Source organism: Schistocerca nitens, chromosome 5, assembly GCF_023898315.1.
Source record: "Schistocerca nitens isolate TAMUIC-IGC-003100 chromosome 5, iqSchNite1.1, whole genome shotgun sequence".
NCBI classification, from domain to species: Eukaryota; Metazoa; Arthropoda; class Insecta; order Orthoptera; family Acrididae; genus Schistocerca; species Schistocerca nitens.
The window spans coordinates 510831350-510854318 of NC_064618.1; the positions used below are offsets into that span (position 1 = coordinate 510831350).

Genomic DNA, 22969 nt, shown 5'->3' on the forward strand with positions numbered 1-22969 from the left:
CTTAATTCATCACCAGTCCATTATGACACCATATATACTGCTCTGATGACGGCTAGAGATGCATGTAAAAGACATAATCAGACTACATGCTTTATCACATTTGATCAGCGTCTGTATTGGAAGGCAAGGGATATTGTGGAGATTGACCTTTCTGAATTTCATAATGTGGAGGTCCGACTTGGAGGTTTCCATTTCCTTATGTCGTTCATGGGATGTATCGGTATGATCATGGGTGGAAGTAGATTAAAGGACTTATTTGGTGTAATATTCGCTGAAAACAGCGTTGAAAAGATTTTGTCACAACATGCATATTCCAGGGCTGTGCGAGCGCATTTATTGTGTCACCTTGCTTTGGCCTGTCAAGTGTGGGATCACATTGAGCTAACAGAAGATGAACGTGGGACACTGAATGACTTGTGTTCTCCTTGTGGTGAGTCAGAACTGTTAGTTGGCCAGGATACCAGTGTTCTCAGGGAACAAGTCATAAAAAAAATTTGTAACTGCCCTGAAAACGATTGAAAGTAAGGGACCCACAGCAAAAGTATGGGTTCAGTACTGCAAGATGGTCACTCTCATGAAACAATTTATTGAAGCGGATCAATCAGGCAACTGGAAACTTCATCTTGAAAGCGTGCGAAAAATGATTCCCTACTTCCATTCAGCTGGACATTTTATGTACGTTAAAAGTGGCCACCTCTACTTAACAGTGCTGAGACTCGAGGAAAAAATGGATTTATCAGAATATGAGAAGTTCACAACGAAAGGACATTTTACAATCGGGCGATCAGAAAAGTATTGGTCAGCGGTTCCTTCTGACATGACTATAGAACAAACATTGATGAGAACCATGAAGAGTTCTGGAGGACTTACTCCTGGCCGAGGAATTAAGGATAGTGTATTAGCCAGATGGACATTGGGTATGATTCACATGCAGAACATTTGTGAAGAAATTGAGTTGTATTGCGAAGTGAGCGCAGTAAACATCAGAACAGCATGTAGATGCAAGAAGTTGTCGCATCGAACGAGATGGCATAGACTTGCGTAAGCTGCGTGATTGGTTTTCAGTGCACCCTCCCTTCCCTGAAAGTGATTTTATAATGTATATCAGCAGTGGTGTTGTCGGAACGGAGGATGTTAATTGTCATATGTGTCACGAAGAGGGGGAAAAGGCATGTAAAGTTCCGTAGAAAAGATAAAGTTGTGACTCTCCTTTCTGCGTTCAGTTCTGTAAAAGCTGGGAGCACTAAAATTACTCCTGTTGATCCTTTAACTCTTTTCCAAAGGATTTGTTTAATGAAACAGAGTGAAGAAGAGTTAAAAGCCTTTCTGAAATATGAACTTGCTCCTAACCCAATGTTCTCAGAAAAAGGCACGCGAAAAGGAACAAAATCTTCATTCTACAATGCCTTCGTTCCAGTGGAAGATGTGAAGTCAGGTGGACCGAGTAAATTTCTTGTCATTGATGGAGAGTACCTTATCCACAAAGTGACTTGGACTCGAAATGTTTGCTTCAAGTCAATAGCCCATAGCTATGTTTCTTACCTGCAACGTCATTTTGGATCTCAATTTGCTATTGTATTTGATGGGTATCCATGTAAGGGAGACAAATGTAGCACAAAGAGTGCTGAGAGGATTCGTAGGTCCAAAAAACATTCTTCGGTTGACGTTGTGGTTGAATCATAGATGGTGAACCAAGTCCCTCAGGACAAGTTCTTGTACAACGAACGAAACAAGATGCGTTTGATCACACTACTTAAAAAGGAATGTCTGGATTGTAGTATTGAAGTGCACCAGGCACAAGAAGATGCTGACGTTATGATTGTAACATCTGCCATTTCAAGAACCAAAGATTTTGGAAGTGTTGTCATTGTAGAAGAAGATGTTGACCTGCTTAGGCTCATGACCGGTTTGTGGCAAGGCAGTGAAAACTTATTTTTCCTAAAGCCAGGAAGAGGAAATGCAGAAGACAAGTGGTTTTCCACTGCATCTTACAAGTTTGACAGTGAATATACTCTGTTCACTCACGCCTTTAGCGGATGTGATACAACATCTGCTTTTTTTGGTCAAGGAAAAATTAAGTGCTGCAATATTGTTGCGAAAAATGAACACCTAACCTCAGCGCTTTGCACGTTCAATAAACCACATGCTGCCCGTGAAGAAATAATAACAGTAGGAGAACAGGTTACTATCACATTGTATAGTGGAGGTGTCAGCAGTTCCCACACACTAGACCATTTGCGGTACCAGCTATTCGCCAAGTCTGCCACAAAAAGCAAACTGAATCTTGCACGGTTGCACCTACACAAGATGCTGCACAACATCATTCGTTGCGGACTTACCAACAAGTCCAAAGTTGGATGGGAATCTGGAAACCTCCTAAGAAATGGGGCTGGAATCACAGTGACCACGGTCCAGTACCCGTTATAATGAGCCAAGATCCAGCACCTGAAGCACTTCTTCACATTGTTTCATGCTCATGCAATCTGAACTGTGGCGGAGCGTGCTCCTGCAGAAAAGCGGGTTTGAAATGTTCTTCAATTTGCAAGAAATGTATTGGGGTCAATTGTGAAAACGTGCCAAAATTTTTATATGAAGACAGTGAAGAAGATGTTATGGAGGATGTTGAGGAGACCGCTGACGAAATCAACGAACTTGCTGAGGCTGACTCGCTGTTTAAAGAAGAGGTCAATTTGGGATCAGCTCTATGTTCAGACCCTGAATCCGTAACTCAAGGTATTTCTGGTGACACTGAGGAACCTGGCCCATCAAAACGTTGGAAGTGATGTTCATATCTGTCTCAAATGCGCTAAAGTGCGATATTACTAGTATTGCACACCAAGAACTGTCAACATTTTTTAGTAACTGACAATGCATTTTAATTGTAATAAAGCTACTTATTTTTAATGTCAGCTGTGTAGCTTTTATACACAAGAATAATTACCTACCTAATTAGGTTGCCTATTGCAGCTAATAATAGTTCAGTTTCCTGAGACAATTTATTTTGTGTGCATGTGTATGTGTGTGTGTGTCTCTTAATGATGTATTTTTATATTTATAGTTTTACAAATACCAGGGCTGAGGTGGCCCATTGTGAACTTCAGGTAGTGATGTAAGAATCACAATAGCTGGGTGCCCAGCAATCCTCATGTTGCATAAAGAGAAATTGAATACCTGAATGTGAGGTGGTAAATTCCAACACATAACGTGTTGTATAATGTATTTATACTATACAAACAGAAACTGAAAAAATAGTGTTCAAAAATAAGGTATATTGCCACTATGCTCAAAATTTGAAAAATTGGTAGTTTTTGAGGCGCTGTAGCGCCTTAGATATTGGGAGTAGAAAAAAATGGCAAGAATCAAATTTGTAGAGAATTTTCTGCTCTTTAAAAAAGAAAATAGACGTTAAAGCGATAGGAGCAAGAAAACTGAGATATTTTGAAAAACTGAAAAAAGGCCGAAATTTTCCAAGTTTTTTGACTGCAGAAAGTTTTCCCAAGCGAAATTTTGTTGGCAAATCTCAGTTTTCTAATCTTTCCAACCATATGAACGAGTTGAAAAAATAAACTCTTCTACCCCCACCTTTTGCAAGGTATAACTGCTATTTGACTGGACTACATATGCAAGTAAAGAAACTTTATTGTCTCTGGGTGCTGCGTGGATTGACAGAAGAGCACATGACAGACATGATGTGCGACTTTGTGCCGGGAGATGTTAAAGAAGTTTTCTAAGGGACAATCTCAGTATGTGAATAACATCGTGACAGGTAACGAGACTTGGCTGTACTGTTATGACGTGTCGACCAAGACTCAAAACAAAATTTGGCTCTTTGAAGAAGACGACACACATGTAGCTGTCAGAAAACCCGATCAGTAAAGAAGAAAATGATCGCTTTTTTTTCGAATCGAGTGGAACTGTGGAGCGTGTTGTTATGGACACACAGAAGACAGTCGCAGCTAAGTAGTACACTGAGCAGTGTCTGTCCACAGTCATCCAGTCTTCGAAGAAACTGCGACCAAAGTCAAGTGTGGACACTTGGTACCTCCATCACGACAAGGCTCCACCTCACTGCGTTAAAGAATACACCGAATATTTGCGGCGTACATGACTAAAATTTCTTGAGCACGCTCCTTAGAGTCCAAACCTTGCCCCTTGTGGCTTTGCACTGTTTCTGCATGTGAAAATAAAGCTGAAAGGAGGGAAGTTTTCAAGTGTTGTGGACCTCCTGAGGGCTTAGGACAACTAGTGTGCCTTACTTCGTACAGAAACTTGGGATAACTGGTTTAGAGATTGTTTTCGGGGGATGAGGAGGTGTATTCAGTGTGATGGAAATTACTTCGAAAAAATTAAATAATTAAAGCTGTACAGGAAAACTTTCCTAGTACCCTTTCTACAAGTCGCACAGCGGAAGTCAGCTGTCATACCTTGCAGCCCTTTTCATAATAATGGATAATAATAACTGTAACGAATGACAAGTATCACCACTTCTTCTCAGGAAGCCAGACGACAGATTCCGAAAATATATCCCTCTAGAATTTCCTTTGGATTTCGTTTGAAGGGTTTCCATATAAACATGGTTTCTCATGTTACACTTGTTAGTGGCGTCAGTTCTTTGATCCACTTGCCCATTAAATAAGCTCACATGTTCACGGAACTGTAATCTCTGTTGTTGTTGTGGTCTTCAGTCCTGAGACTGGTTTGATGCAGCTCTCCATGCTACTCTATCCTGTGCAAGCTTCTTCATCTCCCAGTACCTACTGCAAACTACATCCTTCTGAATCTGCTTAGTGTATTCATCTCTTGGTCTCCCTCTACGATTTTTACCCTCCACGCTGCCCTACAATAATAAATTGGTGATCCCTTGATGCCTCAGAACATGTACTACCAACCAATACCTTCTTCTAGTCAAGTTGTGCCACAAATTTCTCTTCTCTCCAATTCTATTCAATACCTCATTAGTTATGTGATCTACCCATCTAATCTTCAGCAATCTTCTGTAGCACCACATTTCGAAAGCTTCTATTCACTTCTTGTCTAAACTATTTATCGTCCATGTTTCACTTCCATACATGACTTCACTCCACACAAATACTTTCAGAATCGACTTCCTGACACTTAAATCTCTACTCGATGTTAACAAATTTCTCTTCTTCAGAAACGCTTTCCTTGCCATTGCACAGTCTAAGTTTTGAATCCTCTCTACTTCGAACATCACCAGTAATTTTGCTCCCAAAATAGAAAAACTCATTTACTACTTGAAGTGTCTCGTTTCCTAATCTAATTCCCTTAGTATCACCCTATTTAATGTGACTGCATTCCATTATCCTTGTTTTCCATTTGTTGATATCCTCCTTTCAAGACACTGTCCATTCCATTCAACTGCTCTTCCAGGTCCTTTGCTGTCTCTGACAGAATTACAGTGTCAGTGGCAAACCTTAAAGTTTTTATTTCTTCTCCATGGATTTTAATTCCTACTCCAAATTTTTCTTTTGTTTCCTTTACTGCTTGCTCAATATACAGATTGAATAATGTCGGGGATAGGCTACAACCCTGTCTCACTCCCTTCCCAACCACTGCTTCCCTTTCATGCCCCTCGACTCTTACAACTGCCATCTGGTTTCTGTACAAATTGTAAATAGCCTTTCACTCCATGTATTTTAGCCCTGCCACCTTCAGAAATTGAAAGGGAGTATTCCAGTCGTAGGGTCAGTATTGCCTCACGTGTTCCAACATTTCTACAGAATCCAACTGATCTTCCCAAGCACGCAAATAAGTATTGCACAAAAGACACATGGGTTGGCGTTTAATATTGCTTCCACTTATCTACTTTGTTGATGAAAAGAGTCCAGTGTATTCCATACACTCGGAGTTGCTCTTCATTGAATGAGTTTCGACAACAGTGTAAGTTCAAAGCCGTGCATCTCCATACATATAGGCTGTATGAAATTCATACAGTTTCCAGAGTTTGTGAATGCACTAGGCCTGTTCAAATCCATCAATCTGAAAGGATGTACTATGAATTTATTGTACGATGTTTAATGAGAATTAATTTGGCTGCTACTGATTATCATACATCGTACATGTAATTCATGAGATTCATATAGCAGTAAGTTCGTCATAGGGAATATTTTCCTAACTTTAAGAGCTGTATGTTGTTCAATTAACAGCAGTAATTCTTACCAATGTACAACTAGGAAGAAAGTTTCATTACTGGCAGAAATCAGTTGATAGCTACTACCATTGAAATACAAAGACTATAATTCACAGGCAAATATAAGAAATTCTACTCCAGTAAAGGCAACCAAATTCTCCATGACTAGCTGATATCTGTGATGATAAGTGATTTCTTCCCATCATGATCCAAACAAGTAGGCCTAATAAGTCTTGACTTGTACCAGAGCCTACATTTAGGCATGGAGCGAAATGGACACTGCAGTAAAACATTGAAGAAACTTCAACTCAAACCATTGCCTTCTGGAAGTTGCGTTCCTACCAGCTGAGCAATCTAGATATGCCTCACACTACCAAAAGTAAGATCAGATGGGGAATCAAACAAAATCTGTAACTTGCTCAAGGAGTTCTGGGCAGCACGTTATCTTGGATGGAGAGTCATTGACAGATGTATAAGTAACATCAGGCATGTCCTAGGGAAGTGTGTATGTTGGGACCATTGTTGTTCGTTTTGTATGTTAATGACCTGCCAAACAATATTAATAGTGATCCCAGACTTTTTGGAAATAACGCTATATAAAATTATGCATTTTATGAAAAGCATAACATAAAATCAAACTGTGATTATTTGTCCCTCTGATAGGTTTGTTCTGTATTATTATGGACATTTATGATAGTTTTCTACGAAGTTTACCGCTGTCATCCACTGCACTTGTTTGGTTTAGAAGTTGTCATTTATAGATGCAGCAAAAATAAAAACGAAAATTAATATAAAATGGTAGTGTGCAAAATGTTATAATATGTTGGATTTATTCGTTTATTAATTGAGCTACTGTCTTGTAAACTTTGTTTATGTTTGTTGATGGTTTTATGAATGCTACATTAGAGGGTGTATTTTCTCTTAGTGCTGCATTTTTATATCATTTATATTTCTTGATTTCTCAGTTTGCAAAGAATGTGTTTTTTAATTTTAATTGGGTTTACTGTTCTTTTATGTAAAATCTTAGCTCCCCCTTTTTGAAATAAAATATATCATGTATATCGGGTTATTTTAATATAGGGGACACTGTGGTGCCTACATCATGTACCGAGCTTTGATGCAAGTGATTATAATCTGCAAGCTCAGTTCAAAATTTGTTCATTAGCTGCTATGTTTTTCTGTATTGACCCCCTGTTGAAGATGTAACATGTGCTTTTATTTCATGAGTCTTCAAGACTTCAGTATTTGGTATGTGCTATACATTATGATTATAATGTACTCGGTGTGATTGTATTTATGTTATCTTATATGATCTTCAGGTCTGATTTTATGTCTTGAACTTTTTTATCACTGGAGGTGGTTACACAGTGGCTGAAATTGATTTGCTGTAGTAAATGATTTCAAACCTCTTTTAATCGATGCTGGAATTTTTCCTGGTTACAAGAAGCAAAAACGTAGTATCCTATCAACAATTCAAAAGTGGAATCAGTCAACCAACACAAATACCTGACTATAAAAATTTGTCTGGATATGAAACGCCGTGGTCACATAGGCTCAATCTTAGGTTAAGAAAGTTGAAGACTTTGGTTCATTGGTAGAACACAGAGAAAATACGTTCAGAGTATAAAGGAGATTGCTTATAAAAAAACGTCATTTGATCCATCCTAGAAAATTAATGAAGTATGTGAGAGCTGTATCAGGTAGTGCTGACAGGGGACATTGATCATATGCAGGTGTTGGACAAAAATATGTAAACACCATGAGAAATGCATGCTTGAACATAAATGCAGATGCTTGCCAAGTATGGAGTTTGTGCTGTTGTATTTGACCATGAACACCACTGTTGCTGTGTACTCAATATGTTGCACTGTCAGTTGTGGTCAGAATTGTGTTCTGTGTAGTTGTGAATACATTACGTAGGAGCTAAGTGGATTTGAATATGGGTGAATTGTTGGTGCCTGTCTGTAGAGTGCTTCCGTAGCCAAGGTAGCCAAAGCATTTGGTGTTTAAAGAGTCACCATATCATAGATTTATACCGCATACAGGGAAAGCAGAGAAGCGTCACCCTCTTAGTCACAACTTGGACGAAAGTATGTGTTGACTGATCATGACGGTCGGTCATTGATAGGGATTGTGATTAAAGATATGTGGACGGCAGCTGCAAAAGTCACTGAAGAACTGAATTTTGCACTCGCAAACCCTGTTAACACAAAATCAACATGAAGAGCTCCATAAGTAGGGAACTGCAGAGCAAGTTAGATTTCCAAAACCAGTGATGCAAATGCCCATAACAGGAAAACGTGGAACAGAAGCCATAAAACTGGACTATAAAGCAATGGAAGAAAGTCATTTGGTCAGCAGAATCTTCCAACTTTTGGCCGAGTTTACATTCCAAGAGTGAAACATGGCAGGGATTTGATGATGATATGGGCAGCCACAGTGTGATATTCCACTGGCTCCAGGGATACTCTGTAAGATGGAATTACTGCTAAGGATTATGTGACCATTCTTGCTGATCAGGTTCATCTCATGGTACAATATTTGTTTCCTAGTGGTGATGCTGTGTTCCAAGACGACAGGGCAATGGTCACACAGCTAGCGTCACAGTTTTGTGAGACGAGGATGAGTTGTTGCAGCCCCATGGCCACCACGGTCACCACATCACAATATTATCGAGCCTTTGTGGTCTACTTTGGAGAGAAGGGTGCGTGATCCCTGTCCACCTCCATCATCGTTACCTAAGCTTGCCTCTATATTGCAGAAAGAATGGTATATAGAAGATTCCCTTGAAACCTACACAGGACATGTATTTATCCTTTCCGAGACTAATGCAAGCTGTTTTGAATGCCAAAATTCTTGCCAGCCACTGTGGCCGTGCGGTTCTAGGTGCTTCAGTCCAGAACCGCCCTGCTGCTACGGTCTCAGGATCGAATCCTGCCTTGGGCATGAATGTGTGTGATGTCCTTAGGTTAGTTAGGTTTAAGTAGTTCTAAGTCTAGGGGACCGATGACCTCAGATGTTAAATCCCAGAGTCATTTGAATTTTTTTTTTTTTTTTTTTTTTTTTTTTTTTTTTTTTTTTTTGCCAAAATTCTTCCTGCAGTGTATCACCCATGGTAATGTGTGATGTTTTGGGGTTTCCATATTTTTGTCCTCCCACTGTACAAAGATGGGCAGCACGAATGGGTACATGAACGTCTGACTCACAGGAGAGTGCCAGTGAAGTACTGATAATCCTCGAACTGGCAGACACTCAGTGAAATACATCAACTAAACAGCGAAAGCCTACTTGCAAAGTTTCAAGAACCAGGAATACATGAGGAATCTAAGAATAGGCCTATGCTACAACCATCTGCAAGATAGAATAATTACAGCATGCACAAAGGGTTTTGTGCCTTGTTCTCACCCTTGTTATATGAAGAAATCCTAATATGTGGGTCAGTGCAGAGAGTCCTGTGCCATGAATTTCACTATGGCTTGCAAAATATGAATGTAGATGTTGCTCCTAAAACTGAGACATATTTACAAAGAATTTGGTAGTACGAACCCACATATCAGTGTGAAGTTGTACACCCTCTGGCCTCAATGCACCCACTGGTTTATTTGGAAAGGGTGTCACAAGGCCACCATACCCTGCTCTGAGGTAAGCTGGTCCACAACTGTTGTAACTGGTTTCTGATATCCTAGACACGGGCACTGCGGCAGAGTTGAAGTCTGAGCTGCTTCTACCTGTGTTCTGTCAGTGCCAGATCAGGCCATTAAGAGTACCTCACCATCATGCAGACAGTTCATAGATACATTTTCCATGTGTGGACAACCATTGTCCTGTTGAAGAATGGTGCCACAATACTCTTCCATGAGATGTAACACATGATTGTGCAGGATGTCCGTCAGAGTTCCCTCAGTCACTACAGCTGTAATTTGTAGTCATACCCAATGGCCCCCCACACCATGATGGGAGATGTAATACCGTAGTGCCTCACCAAAAAATTCAAAGAATTGGACCTCTCCTGAGGTTGCTGCCATACACACCAATGATGGTCATCCAGGGTAGTACAGAAACATGATTCACTGTTGAACACAACGTGATCCCATACATTAGCAGTCCATGCATCCTTGGTCCCAGCAGCACTCCAAACACAGCTGTGGTGTTATCGGCAACCTATGCATGAGATGATAATTCCCTAGTCTGGAGGCTGCTAGTTTCTGATCAGTGGTGCAGGTTGACACAGAATGTTGTAGGGAGTCTATTACTTGTTCTTGGGTGGCAGGTACATTACAATGTGCTTGATGCACAGTGCAGTGCTACTCTCTCTTGTGGTAATCAGATACGGTCGAACAGAACCACGATGCCAGGCATGCTTACCCTCATGCCGTCCAACCTTGTGTCGCTGCCACATCCGCATGGGCCACAAATCTAGACATTGCACAATTCGAACAGCTGTTCAAATGGAGACTCATATTGAGGACAATTTCAGACACCTGTCAGGCGCTGATAATGCTGTATTCTTCACAGTTGATCACAGAACATCTCACACTGTTCATGTCCCTTATATACCCTTCCAGCCCTGGTCACAATGCTAATCACGAACCACAATGTACTCTGATCACCATTATACCTGTTGAAGCTAACTGCACCTTTATCATGTACATACCCGCCGACCATATATACGTGTAGAAATTTACACTGACATCCATCTAAAATGTGACAATTATTGAATTATATGAAAAAAATGTAAATTAGTTACAAACTATGGTGTACACACACTTTATTCAACAAGTAAAAGTCACTACGGATATTCGTTTATGACATGTTTGATACGCCTGCCATCATGGTGATGATGTGGCACAGATGAATAGTGAAACTGTGTATGACTCACTGAAGAGTCAGAACATCGATGCTGTCAGTGACCTCCTGAATGGCTGTTTTCAGCTTAGCAATGATTTTGGGGTCATTGCTGTACACCTTGTCTTTATTATAGCCCCACAAAAAGGAGTCACTTGTGTTCAAATTCGGAGAATATGGTGGCCAATAGAGACCCATGCCAGTGGCCTCTGAGAACCCCAGAGCCAGAGAATGCAGTCCCAAAAGTGCTCCTCCAGGACATCAAATGCTCTCCTGCTCCGATGGGGTCGAGCTCGGTCTTGCATGTGCCACATCTTGTCGAAATCAGGGTCACTCTGGATAATGGGGTTGAAATCATCTTACAAAACCTTCATGTACCATCAAGGAATATTGCATGGATTATTCTGTGACTGGACACTGCACACCACATAACTGGACTCTGCACACCACACAGTCCCCATTGATGGTGAAAAGCCTTCTTGATCGCAAAATGCGGATTCTCAATCCCTCAAGTGTGCCAATTTTGCATATTGACAAACCCATCCAAATGCAAGTGGGCTTCATTGCTAAACCCAACCATGCATGCACATACTAATTCTCATCAAGTCCCATGGCCAGCCATGCAGTTTGAATGTTCTAACACAAACTGTTCAGAAGTTATGATGATTTTATTTCCTATAGTTAAATAACTGTCACCCCAAATGTCTTTTGGATGCTTCACTGTTTTGTCAGGCAGAGTATATTTCTAGATATCTTGCCTGACTCTCAGAATATAAAGTTACATGAACACTAAGAGGCTCATGAAAGACAAGGCAATGCAGAAAATTGTAAATTATGTTTAACACAGTAAACTTTTCAGTTTCTTACTTGGGGCTTTCCCAGTGTGGAACCACTTGTGGCCTGACCTACCCAGTGGGCAGAAGGAAACATTCCAGCCAGAGGAAGATGCACACTCATGGTTTAGCCATAAGAGCTGCCAAATTAAATCTGGCAAAATATTACTGGTAGATCAGCAGACTGCAAGAAGTTGAGTAAACAAGGCATAAACAGAAATATCTTCCTTTAAGAAAATAACAACTTTCCAGAACAGAAGTGAAAACTACATACAGAAACAGCATTACCCCATTAACACACTTGCATGTCGATAGGCTCAAGTAAGAAATACTGATAATGGTGAGTGCACACATTGATTTCATACTGTGTAAATTATGATGTTTCAAAGTTATGAGAGTTTATCACTAATACAGTTCTTAGATCAGTTACATGGTATATGGATTTCCCAAATTTAAAACGATGTTTCTTTCCTGAATCACAATTTCATCCAAACACTAAGCACTAAAGTAAAACAATTATTATTTATATGTGATCTCTATTCTTTCAGACATGTGCAAAAGAACAGACACCATTTATGATCAAGCTACCCCTATGAATTAAGACACAAAGAAATTACAGGCATTGGCTGTGACTGGGCATTGATTTAAATCAATGAGGAAAGTTGAAAATTTGTGTTGGATTGAGATTCAAACCTGGTTCTCCTGCTTACTAAGTAGATGCTCAGACCTATTAAGCCATTTGGACACAGTGGTCACCACATCTGCATGGACTACCTTAATATGTCTCCTGTAACACTCAAATTCTCAACTTATCCACATACTGCTAATGTAGTACCACTTGCACATTATCTTCATTATTCAAGGCATTTCGCCAATTCCCATAGGAGTTAGAGCCTGGTGTGCATCCACACTGAAGAGTTCATTGGCCATCCTTGCTTTAGTTATACATATGTGGTATCTTTTCTTCCAGAAATGTCCAAAAGAACAGACACCACATATATATACAACTCAAGTGAGGATGGCTAATGATCTCTTCAGAACGGATGCACAGCAGGTATGAACTCTTACGGAAATCAGCGAAATGCTGTGAGTAATGGGGACATGCACAAGGGGCACTGCGGCAGCAATGTGTGGATAAGTTGAGACATTGGGACTGACAGGAGACGTGTTAGGGTAGTCCGTGCAGTTGCAGTGACTACTGTGTCCGGATGGCTTAGTGGTCTGAACAACTGCCTAGTAAGCAGGAGACCTGCATTCAAATCCTGGTCCGGTACAAATTTTCAACTTTCTCTGCTGGTTTAAATCAATGCACACGTACAGCCAATGTCTATAATTCCTCTGTGTCAGCATTATTAATACTATTATTATTATTATTATTATTGTAGGATCCTTTTCCCTGCAGCTTTGCTCCCACACACTTTCGACACATAGGAGTGTATTGAACACATCTCTCCTTTCCTCTCTCTTTGTCCATTTCTTCCTCTCCCCTCCTACTGTCCATCTGCTCTTCCCCCTCTCTGTAGCCATCTCTTCCTCCTCCAAACTCTCTGTCCACCTCATCGTTGCCCTTTCTCTGTCCATCCCCTCCCCAACTCTTTGTCCACCCACCTCTCTATAAATCTATCTGATGTGAACATCTTGCAGATACACCTCAGTTTTGGCATCTGATAAAGCAGGGAGCTGTTATCCTCACAATACACACCTATCATGCAGGGCAGATTGTCAGGGGTAGAAAAATCTTGTTTTGCTTGTATGTCCGCTCCTACAGCAGCTAGAAATTTTTAACCCCAACAATGCTGATCCTCATTTAGCAAGCAGTATGCATACCAGATTTGGCAGAAATCGATCTAGTACTTTGGGGTGAGATGCTGGACATACAAATGCACAAATGTAGCTTTATATGTGTGTACTAGCTGACAAACCCAGGATTCCATGGGTATTCATTTTGCCAATTTTCTATTAGAAACTAAAACAAAAAATAAACCATGTTTGCAGGGAACTATCCAAAAAATTTTATTTCAGTGTATTTGTGAAAACAACTTTGTAATTAAGAAATAGTTATACAAAGAAATATGCACAATTTATAAATGTACAAATGCTGTATCCGAATTAAGAAATATGACCCCAGACAGTTGGTGTATGTTGGATGCAGCAGCTTCGCATGTTTACAAATATTTCTACGGCAATGCCTCTTCGTAGCTCTATAGCTATTTACATTTTGCAATTGAAGTTGTCAAAAGCACTGCCAGGTGTCAGGGATTTCCTTAAATTGACTCGACTATATGAGTGTCTTAGTAGTAAGGAATAAATCTATTAAAAATTAATGTGTGATGTGGTAATTTTAATGCATCTCATTGTTTATGACACCATATCACTTGATTAAATGATGATGGCTCTTGGGTAAAATATTCTGGAGGTAAAATAGTCCCCCATTCGGATCTCCGGGCGGGGACTACTCAAGAGGACGTCGTTATCAGGAGAAAGAAAACTGGCATTCTACCAATTGGAGCGTGGAATGTCAGATCCCTTAATCGGGCAGGTAGGTTAGAAAATTTCAAAACGGAAATGGATAGGTCAAAGTTAGATATAGAGGGAATTAGTGAAGTTCGGTGGCAGCAAGAACAAGACTTCTGGTCAGGTGAATACAGGGTTATAAATACAAAATCAAATAGGGGTAATGCAGGAGTCGGTTTAATAATGAATAAAAAAATAGGAGTGCGGGTAAGCTACTACAAACAGCATAGTGAACGCATCATTGTGGCCAAGATAGACACGAAGCCCACGCCTACTACAGTAGTACAAGTTTATATGCCAACTAGCTCTGCAGATTACGCAGTAATTGAAGAAATGTATGATGAAATAAAAGAAATTATTCAGATAGTGAAGGGAGACAAAAATTTAATAGTCATGGGTGACTGGAATTCAGTAGTAGGAAAAGGGAGAGAAGGAAACGTAGAAGGTGAATATGGATTGTGGCTAAGAAATGAAAGAGCAAGCCGCCTGATAGAATTTTGCACAGATCACAACTTAATCATAGCTAACACTTGGTTCAAGAATCATAAAAGAAGGTTGTATACATGGAAGAAGCCTGGAGATACTGATAGCTTTCAGATAGATTACATAATGGTAAGATAGAGATTTACTAACCAGGTTTTAAATTGTAAGACATTTCCAGGGGCAGATGGGGACTCTGATCACAATCTATTTGTTATGAACTGTAGATTAAAACTGAAGAAACAGCAAAAAGATGGGAATTTAAGGAGATGGAACCTGGATAAACTGAAAGAACCAGAGGTTGTACAGAGTTTCAGGGAGAGCATAAGGGAACAATTGACCAGAATGGGGGAAATAAATACAGTAGAAGAAGAATGGGTAGCTTTGAGAGATGAAGTAGTGAAGGCAGCAGAGGACCTAGTAGGTAAAAAGACGAGGGCTAGTAGAAATACTTGGGTAACAGAAAAAATACTGAATTTAATTGATGAAATGAGAAAATATAAAAATGCAGTAAATGAAGCAGGCAAAAAGGAATACAAATGTCTCAAAAACAAGATCGACAGGAAGTGCAAAATGGCTAAGCAGGGATGGTTAGAGGACAAATGTAAGGATGTAGAGGGTTATCTCACTAGGGGTAAGATAGATACTGCCTACAGGAAAATTAAAGAGACCTTTGGAGAACAGAGAACCACTTGTATGAATATCAAGAGCTCAGATGGAAACCCAGTTCTAAGCAAAGAAGGGAAAGCAGAAAGGTGGAGGGAGTATATAGAGGGCCTATACAAGGGCGATGTACTTGAGGACATTATGGAAATGGAAGAGGATGTAGATGAAGATGAAATGGGAGATACGATACTGCGTGTAGAGTTTGACAGAGCACTGAAAGACCTGAGTTGAAACAAGGCCCCGGGAGTAGACAACATTCCATTAGAACTACTGACGGCCTTGGGAGAGCCAGTCCTGACAAAACTCTACCATCTGGTGAGCAAGATGTATGAGACAGGTGAAATACCCCCAGACTTCAAGAAGAATATAATAATTCCGATCCCAAAGAAAGCAGGTGCTGACAGATGTGAAAATTACCGAACAAACAGTTTAATAAGTCACGGATGCAAAATACTAACGTGTATTCTCTACAGACGAATGGAAAAACTGGTAGAAGCTGACCTCGGGGAAGATCAGTTTGGATTCCGTAGAAATGTTGGAACACGTGAGGCAATACTGACCCTACGACTTATCTTAGAAGCTAGATTAAGGAAAGGCAAACCCACGTTTCTAGCATTTGTAGACTTAGAGAAACATTTTGACAATGTTGACTGGAATACTCTCTTTGAAATTCTGAAGTTGGCAGGGGTAAAGTACAGGGTGCGAAAGGCTATTTACAATTTGTACAGAAACCAGATGGCAGCTATAAGAGTCGAGGGGCACGAAAGGGAAACAGTGGTTGGGAAGGGAGTGAGACAGGGTTGTAGCCTATCCCCGATGTTATTCAATCTGTATATTGAGCAAGCAGTTATGGAAACAAAAGAAAAATTTGGAGTAGGTATTAAAATCCATGGAGAAGAAATAAAAACTTTGAGGTTCGCCGATGACATTGTAATTCTGTCAGAGACAGCAAAAGACTTGGAAGAGCAGTTGAACGGAATGGACAGTGTCATGAAAGGAGGGTATAAGATGAACATCAACAAAAGCAAAAGAGGATCATGGAATGCAGTTGAATTAAGTCGGGTGATGCTGAGGGAATTAGATTAGGAAATGAGACACTTAAAGTAGTTAAGGAGTTTTGCTATTTGGGGAGCAAAATAACTGATGATGGTCAAAGTAGAGAGGATATCAAATGTAGACTGGCAATGGCAACGAAAGCATTTCTGAAGAAGAGAAATTTGTTAACATCGAGTATTGATTTAAGTGTCAGTAAGTCGTTTCTGAAAGTATTTGAATGGAGCGTAGCCATGTGTGGAAGTGAAACATGGATGATAACTATTTTGGACAAGAAGAGAATAGAAGCTTTCGAAATGAGGTGCTACAGAAGAATGCTGAAGATTAGATGGGTAGATCACATAACTAATGTGGAGGTATTGAATAGGATTGGGGAGAAGAGAAGTTTGTGCACAACTTAACTAGAAGAAGGGATCGGTTGGTAGGACATGTTCTGAGGCATCAAGGGATCACCAATTTAGTATTGGAGGGCAGCATGGAGGGTAAAAATCGTAGAGGGAGACCAAGAGATGAATACACCAAGCACACAGATTCAGGAGGATGTAGGTTGCAGTAGGTACTGGGAGATGAAGAAGCTTGCACAGGATAGAGTAGCATGGAGAGCTGCATCAAACCAGTCTCAGGACTGAAGACCACAACAACAACAATATCTCTTGAACTGTTTGTCGTACAATGATTTGTCTATATAAGTACATTCAGTGGCATGTGTGGATACTGCTTGCAAAATTTATTGTGAATACAGTTAATAGCATAGAAATAATACATGTAAATGTTATGCATGATATGGCAGTTTTTCATACACCTCATTCCTTATAACGTCATATCTTCACAGTGATTGTTGCCTGGCAGTAACGGATACATATACCACGTTTGGTTGAAATCGCTTCAGTGGTTTAGGTGATATGGAAAACACACACCTGTTGCAAATAACTTCTTTGGATTTGCAGCAAACCATTCATTCTAAAATTAAATTGCAGCTCAGCTCAGTGCTATGAATCACAAGTGTGGGTCATATTATGTGTTCCAAAATCAAGACTTTTCATTCTCAGCAAAAATTACAGTTTCTTAAAACTTCTCATTGTTTTGTCAGTCATTCATTCATACTAAGCAGTGAATCCACAACTGACCCCTTTGGATTTCTGTAATTATGACATGCTCATTCAGATTATTCACAGATTTTCCCCTAAACCTGTTAAAATGAAGTTTACTGCTTGTTAATTAGATATGAAATGTAGTCTAAATATAACAGTATATTATATTTGGTGAATATGTATATTTTTATTGAAAAGTTCTTTATTATTTTCTTTCATCATTTATAGTGTAATGAAAAATATGTGGTATACAAGTCCGTAATCATAAATGACATAGTTAATTTTTTTGTACTCGTGTTTTCTTTTGTCAAGAATGTGGATGAACAATTTTTAAAACAACAAATAAATTACACATTGGTTACCTATTTTTTATTCAATTTATTTCTCATTTCAGATGAATTTCTGACAATATTTTCTACAAGTGGAATGCACAGTGAAGTTACAGCCACAGCTGAAGTCACAGACATAATCATTACATGTCAGTAACATTCAACACCTGGAAACACCCACAACAAGTTATTCATATCATTCATTATCTCACTTAAAGAATAAGAAAAAAAGAAGCCAATCACATGCAGCTATACAAGTCTGCATGAGTGGTCGTCCAACATTTGTGAATAAATACAGAGAATGACTTTTATAGAAAATTACTCTGCCATGCTCTAAATGCACAAGTCATGTTGTTACAATTAATGTTGCCTCTTCAACAGAACACACTATTGTACAACCAGAGTTATGTTATTTTGACTCAAATGTAAAGCTTTAAAGTAGTTACTGCATAATACTTTTCCCATACTCATTCATGAAATGAATTGTTATGCAAATTACAAGCCAAATTGTTGTCACTTGCATATAATATCTCAATTGCAAAAAGTGACCCTCAATGTTATATCAGTTTTAAATAACTCTTAAATATCATGTTTATGTACTCACACATTTTACTCAAGATGTGACTATAAGTTATAAATATGTCACATTCATTAATTAAATTTTATACAATAAAATGGGCTACTGTTAGATTTACATTGGGAATTTGTTTTGTCTTAACATTGAGTTTTATAGACATCCAGTGTGCTAATAAAAACTGTCAATATAAAATGCTTGCCAACAACACTCTTCATAACATGACCATCTAAAATGAGCTGGTTTTGATCACCCTCATTTGGAATAATAGTGCTTTATTAGAAAGAGAGAAAATAAATCTACTTCTAGATATTCTCATTTGTAGTTTATTTTCATTAAATAACAAAACAAAACTGTTATCAGTAACAAGTGTAGGTGAATGTAAATGAGAGAGCAAGAAGTGGTGTGAGAGTGTGGAGATTGTAAGGGAGAGAAAGAGGGCAATGGTGAACTCATGCAAGGTGTGATATTAAAATACAACTGTCCTTTTAAAAGGCACACTTCTCTGTGAGAAACAGAACAAAATGGAAGGTGGTTCACCAGTCTATATTATTTCAGAAATACTTTCTATATTTTGAGTAGTTAGTGCTCTGGAAACCTTTATTGTGTACGTAGGGATGGAAAGTCATGTATATATCCAAAAAGATGCTCTAGTTGAAAAATCTTTTGTGCTTTGATGATGATTAGTAACAACTGAAACTGATAGCAATAATAAAGGCCTTGAAAATAGCTAATGGTGGCACTATTTGATTTTCAATAGAGTTACTATAGTTGAGATTACCATCTTTACAACAAATGATTAACTAACATATACAGCCTTCAAGGACAAATGGGGACCATTAAGCTCTTGATTTGATGCTGTAATAAGTCACTCTATTTCTTCAGAAAAATAGCATGTTGTACACGTCCTTAAAATGATGGTATCTGTATGACAATTTCCCAGGTCTTCATTCCAACATACCTTACAGGACACATCAAAATTTTGACTGGAGTCATTATCAAAAGTTAGTGTGCTTCTCTTAAATAACTCTCCTCTGCCAGTGCTAATCACTGTTACTGGTGAAATTTACAGGAGTCTAATAGAAACATCTGCACAAAAAATTAAAAAAGTTGCTACATATTGGTGAATGAACACCTGCACATTTTGTAATGTATGTCACACATACCTGCTTTAAATGGTTTCATCTCTAGCCACTTCCTTTATAACAGAACATAAAATACTAATTCAAAGTCATGCCCCTGGACAGCTGCTGTTGTCCATAATTGGTATCACTATAGAACAGTTGAATTGTGCACCATCCCATGACATGCTGCTTTTCATACTGGATGTACTTGGATCATCAACTTTCTAAAGTACATCTGTTAAGGCACTGAGTAAAACAGTGACTAGATGCAGAAATTTGACAGGAAAAGATGCTGCATGTGTTTGATTAATTATCCTTCTGAGGAACTGAAAATTAATGCCAAATTTTCTATAATAATTACCTTGTGTGAGAATGGGATGAAGTGCATCGATATTGCCCATTCTACAGCTCTTTGCAGACAGCACAGTCTGAGATGATGTTGGGGATGTTCACAAAATCCATTAAAATAACTTGATAATATGAGCAGTGTTGCTAAAATTTAGCATCTTACATCAGTTTCTGGTTTTATGAATGTCTATATCCCCAGAGACAAAATGGTTTCACTATTCTGTGTCCCTGCTCACATCACCATTCGGCTCATTCAAAATCACAAGAACATTACTCTGACATGTTTTGCAATAAAAATCTTGTATGTTACATATTAATTAAAAAGATTCCTTGACACTGCAGTCCAACAGAATGTTTTATTCATTTTCTACTTAAAAATGCATTTCAATCTTTATTTTATTATTGGTCCCTTTTCTTCACACTAATAGACCCTAAATGCATTCGTTAAAATGTATCTTGATATAATAACTGAATTAAATTTTCTCTTAGAGCCACACAGCTAACTTAGGATCCTTCAGAACAAATGGTTTAGCAACAGAAACAATTTTTACACTTGAAAAAAATTTCAGAAGAGTCAACACAGTAGTTCCTACATTCCTGTTTGCATAGGGGAAACCTATTTCTATTATTTTAAGAGTGTTCTGGACATTCATCAGCACACATGATTATTCAGTGACAAAAATAAGTGCATTTCTTTTTGAAATATTTTTTCTTGGTGTTAGAAGTGAACCAATTATGTGCACACAGTTTCTAACAATTGAAAAAAACTTTGTAGCTGTTGTACAGTTACAGTCACCCATTAAATACAAGTGTGAGCATTGTAAACACTAATGATTGGTACGAAACTCATCGAAATGTTCCGACAAGACGATGCCACCACTCGACTGATAACCCGAGAAGAATTCATCACTAATATTATCATTTACCTCTTAACTTATATTTGCCCTACAGACTGCATTGCCATTTAGTCTGATGAAACTGAATAAAATTTAGTTTTTATCATTAATATTTCTGCAGAGGCAACAAAATAAATACAAAGTGAATAGTCAAATAAACATTTCACTACACAGTTCTAACTGTACTTAAATATTTACATTATATACACTCAAAGATGATATGAATTGACAGTGTAAAATAAATAATAATAATTGCTTTGGTAAATAATTATTTGTCCGTGACTACAGGACAAAAATGTATAAAACCAACTTGCTTGGAAGTTGTGCAATGAAGTGAAACTTTGTGAAAGAATCAATTATTCATTTATCATTAACTGAAACACAATGGATCGATACCTGTATTTCATTCATAACTGATTCCATATATGTGTCTGAAGACTTACTTATCATGATGATATGATATTACTACAGAATACAACATAAAATACAAATATAATGTCACTGACTTCTTTCTCTGCATTTTCAGTGGCTGTTCTTCAGCTTCAAACAAGATTATAAAAAGACATCACAGTGATGCACTGGGATTTAATAATAAGTAAAACTACAAATTATAATTACAGCACAGTCACTGCATCAGTTTCTGTACTGTGGATGGTCACCACATGAACTGTGCTGATTTACAGCATCTTGGTCTTAGAAAAAAATTCTAGTATCATGTGCTTTCACGCCTGCTTCACATGGGGCTTGAAGCATGATACTAGCCAGGCAGTGTAGATAAAAAAAGTGACAGTAATAGCAATAACAGCATACATGAAAAGGTTCAATTCTGGTTGGCGGAAACGATTCTTTCGAAGCCATTCAAGGACCTCATCACCAGTTGAAAGATCACCTAGAAGAAATTTAAAAAAAATGAGATTAAATATAAGCTCATATATATATGAAAAAATAGACAAAAATGCTGTGTTCCTATGTATTACTGACATGCAAGAAATGAAAAAAAAATATCACAGTAAATGGAATCAAGATTTTATTCATTTTGCAATTTATATCCCATATTACGCAGCAACAAAAGCAGAGAGGAAGGTGTTATGAAGAAATGGTAACAAAAGAAAAATCAGATTTGAAGTTGGGAATAGGACAGTCTTAGCTTTCTGTCCATTCATCTATTTCTCATGCCAGTATTAGTGAACATCTGTAGTTAGTATCTTTTTTAAGGGTAAAACAGAACTTCCTGTATTTGAATAGATAGTAAAGCAGTTATTTATTAGATTCCAATGCATTAACCACTACGCTTTTGTTTGTTTCCATTTGCCCATCTCAGCAAAAGTAGGCCTAATTACACAAATTTCTTTTCTCCTCGGTATCTCTGTGATCTGTTTAATCAAGCTACTTACAAAACGATATCTTTCAGTACAAGGATGTCCCAATTAATAAATTGCATAGTTACAATTTAAATCCTACCCTTCCAAATTTTTGTTTTGTGTTGGTTCCTCAAGCTACTGTGCAGCTCTTTCTCATTCCCTTGTCAGATATGAGTACTAACTTCATCTCTAAACTTTAAATATTGATGAAACAATAAGTTCTGTTATAAAGATTCACACCTTTTTCCATTTTATGTGGACAGACTAATTACATGACTCCCCAGTACTGCCTTCTCTTTACTCTTTATTGGTCCCAGTTCCTTGAAAAGTAGCGATCACTTGCTATCTTTTTCCATATTCCCTAATTAGACTGCTCCAAAGTCTCAATCACTTTATGAACTATTTTACAATTTGCCTATAAGGCAAATAGTATTCATTATAATTAACACACATCAAACCATTTGTTTCCTTCTGTTCAACCTCTCATTTGCAGTGTACAAGTGCTGTTCAAAAAGTAAGGTGACTTCAAATTGCGTGGGCAATGGACATTCGATTACCGATCTTTTTCTTTTTTTGTTATGTTGGTACACATGTCAACATATGCTCACAATTTCAAGTGTACAGCATACTTTGTTTTTGACAGATAGAGAGGTTAGATGTGTGCTTGGCGATTTTCAATTATTACAAAAAAATGGAGCAAAGAG

General features: G+C 38.3%; 1 protein-coding gene across 1 annotated transcript in view; it reads right to left on the reverse strand.

The window, feature by feature from the left end:
- Positions 1–17991: 17991 nt before the first annotated feature.
- LOC126260960 (uncharacterized) overlaps positions 17992–22969 on the reverse strand; it is a 473264-nt gene continuing 468286 nt past the window's right edge. The window contains exon 36 of the mRNA XM_049958484.1: positions 17992–21793. Coding sequence (XP_049814441.1) covers positions 21627–21793 — 167 coding nt within the window. The 3' untranslated portion in view covers positions 17992–21626. The remainder of the gene's footprint in view (positions 21794–22969) is intronic.